This window comes from Sceloporus undulatus, chromosome 2, assembly GCF_019175285.1.
Source record: "Sceloporus undulatus isolate JIND9_A2432 ecotype Alabama chromosome 2, SceUnd_v1.1, whole genome shotgun sequence".
Lineage (NCBI taxonomy): Eukaryota > Metazoa > Chordata > Lepidosauria > Squamata > Phrynosomatidae > Sceloporus > Sceloporus undulatus.
Window position 1 is genome coordinate 247305206 of NC_056523.1, and position 16700 is coordinate 247321905.

At 38.6% G+C, this 16700-nt stretch overlaps 1 protein-coding gene across 1 annotated transcript in view; it reads left to right on the top strand.

The window, feature by feature from the left end:
- VPS13A (vacuolar protein sorting 13 homolog A) overlaps positions 1-16700 on the top strand; it is a 208378-nt gene that overhangs the window by 123997 nt on the left and 67681 nt on the right. Inside the window, 12 exon segments of the mRNA XM_042452020.1 lie at positions 1019-1251; positions 1856-1948; positions 2520-2876; positions 3961-4062; positions 5005-5163; positions 5285-5546; positions 7675-7835; positions 8186-8289; positions 11720-12017; positions 14478-14834; positions 14836-14874; positions 15768-15872. Coding sequence (XP_042307954.1) covers positions 1019-1251; positions 1856-1948; positions 2520-2876; positions 3961-4062; positions 5005-5163; positions 5285-5546; positions 7675-7835; positions 8186-8289; positions 11720-12017; positions 14478-14834; positions 14836-14874; positions 15768-15872 — 2270 coding nt within the window.

Consider the following 16700-nt stretch of genomic DNA (forward strand, 5'->3'; position numbering starts at 1 on the left):
TAGGCCAGACATTCCTCTAAGGCAGTGGTCCCCAAACTGTGACCTTTAAGGGATGTTGGACTTCAGCTCCCAGAATCCCAGACTACTGGCCAACGTTGCTGAGGCTTCTGGGAACTGAAGTCCAAAATCTTTTAAAGGGCACAATTTGAGGACCACTGCTCTAAGGGATAAATTGTTTTTCTTTCCATTTTACTGGTAAGTAAAGCAATAAAATAATGTCATTTGAATCAATCATTTTGGGCCGTTCACACTTAACTTTTTTTGAATGAAGAGATTTGCATCTCCGCACCTATCCAGAACCAGTTCAGAATCGGTTCTGTGTTCTCACTATGTTTACCCTCATCAAATCTCTATGTGCTATTTTAACCCTGTTGCTGTTCACATTTGCCACCATATTGATTTAAAATGGAGGCACCTCCCATTCCGGGAACAATGCAGCGCAATCCGAATCGATTCAGTAGCATACTCACACTACCGAAGATATGGATCCTTGCGATTCTTTAAAAAAAAATGGGTCCGGTGCCAAATGCACCAGTTTAAGTGGGCTTTTTACCCTCCCCCCAAACTACATTGATTGCGGTCAGGGCGAGTGTGAACATCACAGAAATAAAACAGTTCCAAACTATTTTTTTTTCTGAAGTGCAAATGGCCTCTGAATGTCTGTGGGTTTATGCTTGATTTTTAGTATGTTATTAAACTAGAATCTAGTAGCCTTTTGTGTCATTACATTGAGTAGATTATTTTAACTGGAAGATTTTTTAGATACAATGCTAATGCAGCAATGAAAAACTAAGTAAAAAGATAGACATAATAACGTTATCTAAACCATTAAATAACATTTCATAGAATTGTTGGGTTTCTGAGAGCTAACAATTTTAAATTAGTTTAATGAATCCTCATCATGATACAATTGTATATATATTTACTTAAAGCAAAAACTAGGGAGAAAGATCAATCTTTTTACAACAGAATGGAAATATGCTTTAAAATACTTAATGAATAAACGTTATACTTTCAGTTCCTGTACAGGTAGAATCCACAATGGAAATAAATGTTGTAGTTAAAAATCCTGAGATTGTATTTGTGGCGGATTTGACAAGAAGTGATGCTCCTGCATTGGTGGCAACAGCACAGTGTGAAGTCTCCATGAAGAATGGCCCAGAACTGTCTAAAATGACAGCAGCTGTGAAAGATATAAATGTGAAAGCTTGCCCATTTCTGCCAGATATGAGAAAAGGCAATATTACTACGGTAAAATTTTAAAATATCTAATCTAGAACTGTTATCCTGCATAGTGTTATGCAAATACAAATGCAACTGGTGAGATTTGTAATTTGTAAAAGAGACAATTTAAATAAAGAACATCAGAAGCACTAAACATGGTCACATATAACAGCTATGCAGCCCTATCTTGCAATTGAGATGGATTTTGGATAAAATGCTCTGTCTTCATCACTGTGCATTGCTAATCAGATTACATGTATATACACTAGATATTAATGCAACTCATTAATTTTTAAGTTTGCTACTGCATGCAAAGTTTTCGATCTAACATTAGAAAATATGCACAAAAAACATACTGTTGGCTGGATGCAAGTATCCAGCCAGGAAACTTTTTTTAAAAAAAGTATGGTGGCATGCAAGGATCTTTCTTGTCTCTAGGCAAGTGTTCATAAGCAAACCAAAGAAACTTGGGTCCTAATTGTACCAATTAGGTTGCCTTTTACTTGTTTGGCAGGTATACTATCATTTTAAAACTACCGTTGCTTGTTTATTGATTTTTGAATTGCTTTTAAAAGTCTTGTTTAACAAACAGATTTATATTTCTATTCAATTGATTTATATTTCTATCCAGATACTGCAGCCCTGTGACTTCTTTTTTGATATGATGCAGTCAGGTGAAGAGCCTCAGAAAGCTGAACTCTCCATTAAATCCATAACAATTAAGGTATGTAAAAAGTTTGTATGTCTGTATTAATCTCCAGAATAAATATGGCAATGAGCTATTTAAAAACACTATGTGCACCTGCATTTTGCCATTGATAATTCCATTCTAAAATTAAGGAAAAATTAGTGATAACATGCAAAAGGGGTTTCTCTGTGGCAGTAATATTTGGAACTTGATACTGATCTATACAGTATTTTATTGACAATTGAAGACTTTTCTTTTAAATCAAGTCTTTGATTGTGATGATGTTTAATTTTTTAGAATCTCTTACACTTTAGGTCTCTCTTAATGTGTTTTTAGTCTTTGGTTGTTTGTTAATGAGCTTGAGCACCTACTGAGTGGGGGGAGATAAGCAGGATGTCGTTATTTTTGTATAAGTAAATAAATTAAAAAATAAACAAACTTAAAATTAGCATTAGATTGTTTTAAAATGTTTGAAGTGTTAAATTATTTTAAAGTTTTATTTCAAGCACATAATCATATATGTAATTCACTTTTATTCTGTTCTAATGTTCACTAACACTTGCTAGAAATGCATAATTTCAATTAAAAGTAATATTCTTTAACACAGGTTTCACCAATTATCTTGAATACCGTCATGACCATTACATCAGCACTTTTTCCAACAACAGAGACTGCAGAGAAAGACATTAGCCCACTACCGCCAGATCTTTGGGACAAGAAGGATATTAAAAATTTGAACATGTGGTTTCTTGAAGAATCAAGTGAAAATAAAGATCCTGTTTCTGTAGCTGAATTGGTTCCTAAAGGAGAGACATTGAAAATGAAAATTGAGACTGTTGTTATAACCCTTGAAGCTGGGGTTGGTCACAAAACAGTGCCAATGCTCTTAGCAAAGTCTTCGTTTTCAGGAGAAGTAAAAAACTGGAGTACTCTGATCAACCTGTCTTCTCGTCTTGAACTAGAGGTAAGTAGAATAGCCCTGTTACTGAGTCTGTTGTTAAAGAAGTAACCCTGTTACTTGAACTAGAGGTAAGTAGAATAGCCCTGTTACAGAGTCATTGTTAAAGAAAATATTTACTATTTTCATGAATTAACGCTGCTTTATTGGCAGGCAGTACTCCTCAGTGCACAAAAACAGGAATGTGATAAATGAAACTGCTGCTACACTGCATAATTAATGCACTTTGACAGAGAAGGTTGAATATCTCATGAAACTATGAATCCCAGAATTCCATAGCATTCAGCCATGGCAGTTAAAGCAGTGTCAGACTGCATTAACTGCTGTGTAGACACAGCCTGAGTCATCTTCATCAGCTTAACCCTCATAGTTTACTGTTATTGTAATGATACATAACATATGATTCTATGATAAGGGAGCTAGTGAGAGCAGAAGTGCAAGCAGGAATTCAGTCAACTTTAAATAGTCATAGGCGGGATACAAACCGCCCCTTTGGGGTGGCCTGCACCCGCCCCTTTCCCCTATGGATAGGGGCCTGAGTTGCCACAGCGGCAGTCCCAGAAGCCCCGATCCGCCACTTTTCCAGGCTTCGGGGAAGCAGCAAAACGCCTGCCCCTAGGACACCCCAACAGCGGCGGGGAAAGAGAGAAAGGGGCCAGATTCTACACAGAATTCATTGTCCCAAGGGTCAGGGGCTTTCCCAGCAGACAATGACCACCAATTAGCAGACACTAATCCTCTTTTACATATCCTTCTGCACTGAGACCCTGCCATCCACAACAGAACAATACACAGATTATCATGAGAGTCACTCTTCCTTACCCATGCAATTTCTTGCATCTCTGTGCTCAAGAATGTTCAGTGACTTTTAGTGTGTTTCATAGCTTTCCTAGTTCCTTGAAAGTACACAGAAGGACCAGGCTGCAGCTAGAAACTGCAATATAGAACGTTTTTCTGAAACATGTTATAGGTACTACTGGTGGGAAGATAATATGCACCATCACAGTTTGGAAACTGTTGTTTAGAAAATTCACTAGCCATGGCCAAATTTGACACAGACTGTCCTTTTAATTGTGTTTTGTATTCCTAGGTACATTATTACAATGAAATGTTTGGCGTCTGGGAGCCATTGCTTGAACCACTGGAAATTGAGAACAGTGATGAGTTCAGACCATGGGTTCTAGAACTGAAGGTATAATTTTAGTAATATACATTTACTTGAGTCCAGGAGAGAGGACCTTAATGGATGCAATATACATTATTCTGTTCTGCCATTAAAATAATATTATATATGAGATCTTGTCAATATGTGTACCTAACACCCCATGATTTGAAAAGAACAGTTTCATAGTTGTATAAAAATATATCTTCACTGAAGAAAGAGATCATGGAAGGTGATTACCTGAGAATACTATATATGGGCTTACAATATCCTAGTTCTCTATTCCATACACATTTCACCAGTTATAGTGCTGAGTGTTTTCTTAATAAATAAACTAACTGAAGCAGAAATTATGAGACATGCTGTGTTATTTATCTGCCCTGTGACGAGTGACTTAGAGAGCTGGTGATGTTCAGCCTGGAGAAGAGAAAGTTAAGAGGTGATATGATAGCCCTGTTTAAATATTTGAAGGGATGTCATATTGAGGAGGGAGAAAGCTTGTTTTCTGCTGCTCCAGAGACTAGAACACAGAACAATGGATGCAAGCTACGGGAAAAGAGATTCCACCTCAACATTAGGAGGAACTTCCTGACAGTAAGGGCTGTTCGACAGTGGAACATACTCCCTTGGAGTGTAGTGGAGTCTCCTTCCTTGGAGGTCTTTAAGCAGAGGCTGGATGGCCATCTGTTGGGGATGCTTTGATTTTGAGTTCTTGATTGGCAGGAGGTTGGACTGGATGGCCCTTGTGGTCTCTTCCAACTCTATGATTCTATTTCTTGTGGGTTTTCTTCCTTTGTAAGGCTGTCCTTTCACTGTCTTGTGGATATGCTTCAAAACCTAGGATTCAGTGATACTCAAAATAGCCTTTCAAAAGTTATGTAAACATTCCAAATACTAGAGTAAACAACATCCTTTTAGTAATGTTAACTGTTAGTTATGTTTTCTTCTCAACCACTCATTTTTTCTTTAAAGATGAAAAAGAAGGCCAAAAAGACCTTAGTTGATTCAGTTGCTGAAGAGGAACACTACAAAGTACCAGAGTTCAAAACAGTGATAACTATTTACTCTCAAGATCAGTTAAATATTACATTGTCCAAATGTGGGCTACTAATGTTGAGTAACCTCGGCACGGTAAGAAATATATTAATGTGAGTCTGTGCCCTTGATGAATTAAAATCACATGTAAATGCTATTTTTTTTATTTAGGAAAAAAAGCAATAAATTAATAATTCACATCTTCTTGCTTGTGTAGGCATTTGCAGAGGCAGCTACGCAGACTTCAGAAATCTTCAGAAAAGATCGGGCCCCTTTTGTATTAACCAATACCTTAGGGGTCTCCACCATTGTCTTACCAAGTGATTCCTTCAGTGTCCTTAATGTTGAACCAACGGGGAATTCATTTCATCTTGAAGATGGACAAAGTCTAAGTATGGAATATGTCAAAACTAAAAGTGATCAAGACCAGTTCACGGCAATGACTACCCTGAGCAGTAAAGTATTTTACATTTGGCTCAGTAAGTAAACATGTTTTAAAACATATTTGTTATTTCAGGAATCAAACTTTGTTTACATAATACTAAATTGTTTAATTAGACTATTTTTATCCATAGTATCAGGCATTCAGATATAATGTCTGTAATCCAGTGGATTGTATTCTTGTTGCTAGCTGTTCATTAGCAAACTATCTTATTTTCCTAGACCTCACCTATTTATTTTTTAATCACAAAATATACAGGTTAACATTCATTTGTGTTCATGTCCGGCCCAAACTGTACATTAAACAGAAGATTGGTGATTGAATCTCCTGATGTATACTTCTCAAAAGAGAAATTAACAGAGGGACTACTGTGGATGGAAATAAAGGGAAGTTAATAGTTATCAGATTAAGGTGGGGAAACAATGTGCATAAATAAATCAGCAGAAGAGGAACACGAACCTCAGTCCCCCATGTCATGGTCTCAGTCTAAATAGATGAACATAGGCAATTCTGCCCCTCTTCTCACAACATTAGCACTTTTTGTGGGTGTTTTCTAATTTAATTGTTTGAAGGCAGTGCACTCTTTTCTCTAGGACAAGTTTCCATATGCCCTGATTTGCCTTCTCGACTTTAAGTCAATAAATTTATGCCCCAAAATTGACCCTAAATTTTTGGTTAGGCTTATATAAGGGTCAGTACATCAGTAGTGCTTAGAAATGTCCTAAAGCAAGCAAGCCTAATGCCTCAATCTCCATTGAACATCAATTCCTTCCCCTTCTAGTCCGTTTTGCAAGCCTTTGCTTCCTATCAGAAAAACTCTACATTTAAAACTACTTGCTTCTCTCTGTAATCCGTTTTGCAAGACCTGGCTTCCTATCAAAAAACCTTCTCTGTTTAAACCCACTTGCTTCCTATCAAAAAAAACCTCTCCATTTAAAACCACTTGCTTCTGTCTCCAGTTTGTTTTGCAAGACCTTGCTTCCTATGGAAACAACACTCCATTTAAATCCATTTGCTTCCTTTCTAAATTTTATGTTAAAACCTCTCCTCCGGCACCTAGAAATCGGTTGGGAGAGGTCCAGAGAAGGAGACGGAGAGATGGAAGTGGTATTTCCCCCTTTCCATCCTTCTTTATAGCCCCTTGAGTTTTACCCTCAACTTATTCACAGGTCACATCAAAATTCAGGATTTTGACTCTGAACCTCGACTTAAGTCGACTTGTACACGAGTATATATGGTATAAATATACAAGTGCATGCCTTGAATTTCTGACAGGTACTGGTTGCAGGTTGCATCTGGGTGAAGTGGGTAGACTTCATCTTCTCTGGCATTCTAGAATGCCACACAGTTTTGTCAAGCTTTGGGCAGGACAAGGAAAATTGTTAAACTAGATGCAGTCTGGTTGGCTGATGGGAGGGATTTATGAAGTCATGGGGCAGGCTTCAATGAGGTCTGGAGTGACTAAACTAGGCTCCTGTGCTCCCTCCACCAGTTTTTGATTATTTGTTTGTTTTTGGAGCATCATCACCACCCTCCCTCTCTTTGTCATGCTTATAGCTTGTCAGGTCTGTTATTGGTCATATCGTATAAAGCTGATATTTCATCACGACTTGAGTGGTAGTTTTCGCATGGAAACCAAATCTAGCTAAGAAGAGATTAGGCCTATATACCTATCAATAGTGGTATGGATAAGTCCGCTTAAAAGATGGTGGCAGTGCAGGCAACAAGATCATACCTAGCTTGGAGCAGGGATCTTTGTCCCACTTGCAGTGGGTAAAGTACCATGCAGTGACTTCTTCTCATGTGAAATACTGCATCTATCATCTTGGACAGATACCCAGGAGATGGGCTGAGTCAGTTGGTTGCCTACCAATGAACCAGTGCCTGGAGCAGGATCCAGGCACAGTTGTAACCAATAAACACGTGGCCTCTTTTACTCCAACATATTCTGTCTCTGTTTGGTTACTGGTAAGTGGGACTATGTTGCTGCTGAACCTCCAAGTGGGAATACAGCAGAGCTAGCCTCTTTTCGGTAATAAAGGTAAATCATAATAATAGCATCGAATCAGCACTGGTAATAAGGTGCTAAGGAATAAAAGTTATTTATATAGAGCTGGTAGGTAGATAGTTTCATTTCTTTAAATTCAGTGTATTCCATTTCCTAGCTCCCCAGAATCATTCCACTACTGACAAGATTCCTCTGACAACAGTGGGACGAAGTCTTTACAGAGTAAGACACAATGATTCAGGTGTTGTACGGTCTATTGTTTGTCAAATTGATACAATTGAAGGGAGCAAGATGATAACAGTACACTCTCCGATTCAGGTAAAATATTTTCCTTAAAATGTTAGTGATTAGTAAATGGACATTAGAAATGTTTCAGTATCTCCCAGCTTGCTTATTTGATGACCATCATTGTTTTCCCCCCATAAATAAGAGAACAGCAGCTCCTGCTCTCTCTATATATATATAGAGGTATACAAAATACTAGTGCTTTTTTGGTGAAACAAATTCAAACATAAGTCGAAAGAGTCTTTCTCTGTCTTTTCCTGCATAATCTGTTAGGGTCTATGGTACCTCTGTGAAGTGTTCTTTGTTTGCTTATCATGTGGAAATATATAAGATCCTTTAAAGTTTATTTCATCATATATTTAGATCTTTATTTTTCCATATAGATAAAGAATCACTTTTCAATTCCCTTGAGTATATTTGAAGATGGCAAATGTTTAGGAGTGGCTTTACCAGAGGATGAATTTAACATACCATTGACATCTTACAGGTAATTTTTCCTGCCTTCCTCCCCCCCCCCCCCCCCCCCGGCCACTTCACAATGTATTTTGTTAAAATTAACCATATAGCATATTAAAAAGAAAGATTAAAACATTCAACATTTCTCCTAAGTTAGCAATTTTTTACAGGCAGAGTAAATGCTTTTTATCATATTGTTCTGTGTAAGGTTTCAATTAAAATTATTCTTTCCAATCACAAATGGTTGAACTGTCTAATACTCACTGTATTTATTCTATTTTTAATATTTTGCATTCATTTTTTGATTTGCTATCATGACTTCTCAAGTCTGTACCAGTGGGAAAATTGGAATATGTTACAGTACTTACTTAATTTGTAGTAGAATGGCCATATCTGTACAATCTGCCATGGACTGAGACAGTTAAAGCAGTGTCAAACTGCATTAATTCTACAGTGTGGCAGCAGCCTAAAAGAAAAGAAATTATTTAAACAGAGTGCATGGTGAATGTCAGTGTTGCAGTGTTCCTATCCCCCTCTTTCATAAGTGACATGGTTGTTTTCTTTTGTATGGGCCTGCTTTAATGTAGGCCCTGTCTGCACAGGTGAAAAAAAATGTTCCCATACTGATGCCAGTGCTCCTTGATTGCACAATGCATGGCGATAGAATCATAGAATAGAATCATAGAATCGTAGAGTTGGAAGAGACCACTAGGGCCATCCAGTCCAACCCCCTGCCATGCAGGAAATCCAAATCAAAGCATCCCTGACAGATGGCCATCCAGCCTCTGTTTAAAGACCTCCAAGGAAGGAGACTCTATCACCTTCCGAGGAAGTGCATTCCACTGTCGAACAGCCCTTACTGTCAGGAAGTTCCTCCTAATGTTCAGGTGGAATCTCTTTTCCTGTAGCTTGCATCCATTGTTCCGGGTCCTGTTCTCTGGAGCAGCAGAAAACAAGCTTGCTCCCTCCTCAATATGACATCCTTTCAAATATTTAAACAGGGCTATCATATCACCTCTTAACCTTCTTTTCTCCAGGCTAAACATCCCCAGCTCCCTAAGTCGTTCCTCATAGGGCATGGTTTCCAGACCTTTCACCATTTTTGTCGCCCTCCTTTGGACACGCTCCAGTTTCTCAATGTCCTTTCTGAATTGTGGCGCCCAGAACTGGACACAATATTCTAGGTGGGGCCTGACCAAAGCAGAATACAGTGGCACTATTACTTCTCTTGATCTAGACACTATACTTCTATTGATGCAGCCTAAAATAGCATTGGCCTTTTTAGCTGCCGCATCACACTGTTCACTCATGTTCAACTTGTGGTCTACTTGGACTCCTAGATCCCTTTCACACGTAGTTTCATTCAGCCAGGTGTCCCCAATCCTATATTTGTGCATTTTATTTTTCCGCCCTAAGTGCAATACCTTACATTTCTCTGTGTTGAATTTCATTTTGTTAGCTTTGGCCCAGCTTTCTAGTCTATTCAGGTCATTTTGAATCTTGATCCTGTCCTCTGGGGTATTAGCTATTCCCCCTAATTTGGTGCCATCTGCAAATTTGATAAGTATGCTCCCAATTCTGTCATCCAGGTCATTGATAAAGATGTTGAATAGCACTGGGCCCAGGACAGAGCCCTGTGGGACCCCACTGGTCACTTCTCTCCAGGATGAAAAGGAGCCATTGTTGAGCACCCTTTGGGTTCGGCTGGTCAACCAATTACAGATCCATTTAACAGTTCCTTTGTCTAGCCCACATTTTACAAGCTTGTTTGCCAGAATGTCATGGGAAACCTTGTCAAAGGCCTTACTGAAATCAAGATATACTATATCCACAGCATTCCCTTCATCTACCAAGCTGGTAATTTTATCAAAGAAAGAGATTAGATTTGTCTGGCATGATTTGTTTCTCTGAAACCCATGTTGACTTTTTGTGATTATGGCATTGCCTTCTAGATGTTCACAGACTCTCTGTTTAATGATCTGCTCCAGAATCTTTCCTGGTATTGATGTCAGACTAACTGGACGATAATTGTTAGGATCCTCTTTTTTCCCCTTTTTGAAGATAGGGACAACGTTTGCCCTTCGCCAGTCTGCTGGGATCTCTCCTGTTTTCCAGGAGTTTTCAAAGATTATTGCCAGTGGCTCCGATATTACATTTGCCAGTTCTTTTAATACCCTTGGATGGAGTTCATCCGGTTCCGGAGACTTAAATTCATTTAGATTAACAAGGTGTTCCTCTACTATGTCAGGTGAAATACCATAGGTGTTCCCTGGTAACCCACCTTTGTCCTGGAGTTGGCAAAGTTGCAGAAAGCCCCTGTGTTCCTTCAAAACCGTGGGGTTATTAGGGGTTTTGTGGTGTGCAAACAGCCATGTGATCAGGGGGTCCCTCTACCCTCTTTACGTATTGGTCAAACAGATGAGCCCACCCTCAGGAGAAATGGCAACATACCTCGTGGTATATTCATGGAGATCCTCCAGTTATGACAGGGGGCAGGCCAGTCATGCCAATGTGATGTGAGCCCAGCTGGCCAGTGTAAACAATTACTGTATGTTCCACCAACCAAGTTTGGCTCAGTGTGTGCAACCTCCATCGAGGCTAATCTGGGGTCATTTCTGGAGCACAATTCTCTGTGATTGGACCTGGATTTATGGCCACTGCAGACAGGGTCCCATACAAGATCAGCAATTAAAGGAATATAGAAATCCCAATTAAGATGACAATAACCCACCTAGGAGGTCATATCTTCTCCTTACCCCATGTCAGACAAGGCTGTGGAAAGAAAATTCCCTGAGCTTTGTAAAGGAATCTGATAAAAATAGCTAGAGCAGTCGTCCCCAAACTGTGCCCTTTAAGAGATTGTGGACTTCAGCTCCAAGAAGGCTCAGCCATGTTGAGCAATAGTCTGAGATTCTGGGAGCTGAAGTCCAAAATCCCTTAAAGAGCACAGTTTGGGACCACTAAGCTAGAGCATCAGTTGAAATCACTGCTTCCACAGATCCAGATCAAAGTCTGGATCCATACATAGATTGCAAACTCCATCTGTGAGACGTGGCTTTCATGACTCATGCAGCTCCCTGTGTTGTTCTTCCGAACCACTTCTGAGGATCAAGAGATGTCAGTTCTCAGATACTTTGTAATGCCAGTTTCAGTCAGCCGTGTAAATGAATTTTATAATGGTTTGAAACTCCTCAAACTTTGAAACTCCTGAGACTGCCCCTTCCCAAAAACAAACACTTGTATTTAAGTATCTGTTAAAGATCTTGTAAATTCAATAAACAGTAATAAACAGTATGCTGTTGTGGAAGTCTATGGACTGCCGCTTTGCAAATTATATGTTTTTATATATGTATTTAATGCTGCCCTTTTTGTATTATTTCTTGTCTTGTCTCGTTTGGTTTGGATTCCTTATTTCTGAAAAGCAAAATAAGATCTATTGTGACTATTGTGCTTTTTTACAGATCACTACTGTTTTTTCAACCAGTAATTGATGCAAATGGAATTTCTGGAGAGTATGCATCAAGTGATGGAATTAGTTTTGATGAAATGGTTAAGAATTTTGGTAAAGTGTTGCAGAAGAAATGCCCACTGGTAAAATCATCTAACCATGGACTTATCATCAATATTGTCCCAGTGCAAGATACTTTGGTATCTTCTGTATGTACAGATGATCAGTGGGATTTACCATATGTTGTTCATTTGTGGCCTTCAGTTCTTCTCCGTAATCTTCTTCCTTATCACATCACCTATTCCTCAGAGGTACCGTGTGTGTGTGTGTGTGTGTGTGTGTGTGTGTGTGTGTGCTTGTATTATTTTCTAGTTTTGTTCCAGTGAACATGAAAATACTTTTATAAATTTGAATTGTATCTTCAGCATTCATTCCATTGAAGTATACTGGAAATCTCCCAAAATGTTCTTACTCATGTCTACATTCCCATCTCTGTAGATACGGACAAAATTGAGCTTGCCATCTATTCTCTCAGTCTTCTGACGAGTTAGTCTTCATGTTGTATTTATAAATTCAGTTATTGTTAGCTGTTGATATGACATGTTGCTTTCTGACTTCAACTTCAGGATGAATTTGCTCTAAACCCGTGGTGGCAAACCTATGGCATGCATATCTTCTCTAGCATGCAAAACCATTTTGGAGGGCACGCAGAGAGACGGGAGGGTGAGGGAAGAGGAGGAACAGGCACGTCCCTGTTACTCTTCTTTCCCTCCCCTGCCCTCCCAGGCCTTTAGCTGTCTCCAGGGAAGTCCTGCCCCAGAAGGCAAAAAGTCCTGCCCCCAGAGGGTGGAAGTCCCGCCCCAGAAACCCTATCCCACCCCTGGAATTTCTGGCACCAAGTAACAGACAGTGCCAGAACGCCTAAAAGGTTCACTGCTCGAAACCATTTTTTTAGCCTACAAAGATAAGTACAGTGGTACCCCGGGTTACGAAAGTAATCCGTTCCGCGGAGCCCTTCGTAACCCGAAATCTTTCGCAAGCCGAAATTGCCATAGGCGCTAGCGCTGGAAGCCGCGATTCCGTGTGAAAAAGCGCCGAAAAGCACCAAAATTTTTTTTCGTAACCCGGAAAAAAAACGTAACCCAAAACAGTTTTTTCTAATGGATTTTTTTCGTAACCCGGAAATTTCGTAAGGCGGTGATTTCGTATCCCGGGGTACCACTGTATTGGGAATCCTTGTTTTTTGTCCTGAATATGTGTACCAGTGATATGAGCTAAGGTGAAATTTGTTACCTTAAAAGAGCTGCTTAAATAAATGTATATTTTAAATGACCATTTATTTTAAAAAACTAAAGTGGTTGGAATTTCAGCCACAAATGTTTTCCCAGAAACAAGTGATTAACAAAGTTGTTAATTAAAAGAGCCAACAATTTTTACATTCCAAGATTGGTGCTTTCTCCAAAGCCTAGTTCTCTTGGACTTTTGCAAAAGTGCAACACGTCCTTCTCTTACATGGGGATCCGTTTTGGACACCCCTCCTGCGTAAGGAAAAAAACGTGTATGCTCGAGCCCCATTACTTCTTCTGGAGCTCAAAAGGAGTTCTTCCAGTGTATGATGGAAGCCATGCATGGCGCGCCCACCTATAACGTGAGCGCTCTGTACTGTACTTTTTTCTAAATTAGTCCTTCAGGCTCAGGAATTACAAAGTTTAGTCAAGAGTAGTTCCCCTGGGATGAATTGTGGCAAGAGGCTTTCAAAGATAGCATTGTTCAGTAACTGATTCTCCTGAACCCATTTCTAAAAACAGTAATAGATTACTGAAACCATCCTTTTTTTTAATGTGGTGGATTTCATTTGTAAAAACATCTGAAAAGTATATGATATAAAGATTAAAAAGATTGTTAAAAATCTTTAAAATGTAAGGTCAGTATATACTGAGCTGTGTTTGTGTCAACCTATTGAAGTCTGTTTAATTTTAGTTATCCTGCAAAATTGCAGTGAGGAATTACAGCAGACGTAATTTATAAAACGGTTAGACAGATGACTGTGAACTAACTTTTAAATATGATTATTTGGTGTAAAGCAAATGTATCAGTAGTGTTGGAGTGGGACTTGGGGGATTCAAACTCAAGTCTCCCCAAAGCCATGAAACTCACTAGGTGATCTTGGGCCACTACTTGTCTCCAAGTTTGATCTACAGAATTGTTATGAGGATAAAGAAGGAAAGATGGCAGTGTATATCACCTTGTACTAATTGGAGGGAGAGTGGGGTACAAATACAAATAACAATTTTTTTTCCAAAGAAGGAGTTTTCTATAGCAATTTAAAGAGTCTTTCAGTTCAGTATCAACTACAAATATAATCCACTCTGCACAAATGTGAATTAAAATATTAGAGATTCATTAAAGAAATCATACATGCATGGCTGCCTAATTACAATGTCAACAACATGTAATGTCAAAGTTAATTTGGCGGTAAAGTAACAGAGTTATGAATAATAGGCATGGTGTTTAAAGGAAAAAGCCAGCTGCATAGCATATGCTTTGTCATGTCACCAAGATTGTGAATTTTCAACAATAGGTGGATCTCTTAATAAATAATAGATCATTTCTATATTTACTTTGTATTTCATATGAACGTTTTACAGAATTAATCAGACTATTAACTGTATATTTTAAACTTGTTGGAACTTGAATCCACCTTGAATACCATCTTGGGGGGAAGACGGGATAGAAGTTCAAATAATAAATAAAACTTTTTCCCCCAAAAGGGAGATAGTACAACACGCAACACTCTGGAAGATGGATGTACTGCTCAGATTCATAATGCAGTACTGGATGAGACCAAGCTAGAACTGTGTTTACTTAATTATCTCAATAAAAATTGGACTGCCAAGTACCAAATCCAAAGAAATCAGGAAGAAATTAGTTTCATCACATTTTCCTGCATTACAGACCTTGATAAGACAGATTTGGACATTGCTGTACATGTAACATATGCTACCGGACACGTGATTATAGCAATTCACAGTCCATACTGGATGGTAAATAAGACTGGTCGAATGTTACAGTATAAAGCTGATGGTATTCACCGAAAACATCCACCTGAATATAAAATGCCACTTCTTTTTTTCTTTCCAACCTAAATACTTTTACAATGAAAACAAGGTAATTTCAGCCAATTAATTATGTATGCAGTTAGAGTTAAGTTTATTACCGTCTTGTGTGTATGTGTGTCTGAGGGCGGGAGGAAGGGAGATTATGATTTATTTATATTTTGGTTTAGAATTGGGAATAAATAGAATAGTGTATTGCAAATAATATTGCACATTCCCTGATCATAAATTTTATTAATAAATTGCTGTATTAATGTGAGAGGGTCATTTGGTAAGTTGCTGAAAATGCTAAAAAAAAATGTCTCATAATACAGTGGTCCTTTGTCTTACGCGGGGATCCATTCCAGACCCCACCACGTAAGGCAAATTCCACCTATGTTTGAGCCCCATTCAGAATAATGGAGCTAGTGCTCATTGCGTGTCATTCAAGAAATGGCACGGGGCTTTCCACGTAAGCTGAAAGCTGTGTAAAGGTGCCTGCGTATGACGCGGGTGCACTGTAAATAGCACAACTTAATGCATTTTTCATGCCCCATTAAGCTTTTGAGTAAAGGAAAGGTTATCTGTTCTGTGTAATACAATGCTTAAGACTGAATTTTATTTTGAATATCTTTTGTATTTAGTGGACTATAGCTATCACACATTTTGACTATGACCTCAGTCGCTCAGTTATCACAGTCAAAAAAGGGCTTCTGATGAGCAAGAGGAAGTACAATTATGATCTAGTGAATGCCAAAGACTCCTGAAGTAAAAAAAAAAATTTAGGGGGGAAAATCCCCCTCCCTACAATAGCAACCCAAAAAAGATAGAACATGTCCAGTATCCAGTGGGATCTGAGTATCTGTATGTATGAAGAGGGAATGGAGATGTTGTTTTCCAAATGATACTCAATTTAATTTTCAAAACTCTGCTAGTAATAGAGAATAACACATGTTTTCCTTACAGGTTCAACTCATGGTGACAGACAGTGACCTTTCTGATCATTTTTCCCTGGATACAGTTGGCAGTCATGGTTTTGTTAAATGTAAAGGGCCCAAGAGGGAGTACCAAGTGAGTCGTTTCATCTTATGTACTTATAAGCATAATTGCAAGCATAATTCTGTCTACTTGAAACATAGTCTTATTTAATTCTTTGAAAGCTGTTTAATAAACTAGTAAAATAGGATTCCAGTATTAAGATGTACACAGATCAGTTTCTTCCTTGCTTTTTATATTTTTTCTGTTTTGTCTTTCAGTATGCAAAAACAAAACGTATTTTTCAGCAACATTTTTATTTTAGTTTCCCCAATAAACAAATCTGAACACTGTATATACTCAACTATAAGTCAAGAAATGTATGCCCCAAATTGACCCTAAAATTCTGAGTCAACTTATACATGGGTCAGTATATTAATATTTGGTTAGAAAGATCAGGACAACAAGCACGTCCTGATGCTCCACTCTTCATGCCTGAGGCAAGAGTTTTTGTGCGTGTGCATGAAAGATGTTCAGTCCAATCTGAAAGCCTCTCCCCATCAAAGAAACACCCCTTTTAACCCATCTTCTTTTCCTTTCCTGTCTGATTTGAAAGCCTTCTCTTCCCATCAAAGAAATACCCTATTTAACTCCACTTCCTTTCCTCCCCAATCTGATTTTCAAACCTCTCCTCCAGCACCTGGGAAGTGGTTTTAGGTGATCCTTTGTTATAGCTCCCTAAGTTTTACCCTTGACTTATCCATGGATCATATGAAAATCCATGATTTTGACTCTGAAACCTTCTCTTGACTTATACATGTGGTTGACTTGTACATGAGTATATATGGTAACTGCCCAGTGGAGTCTAAGAAGGTATAGCCTTGCTGAAGCAGGGGTATACAGTAACTTTGTGAAGGGTTCATT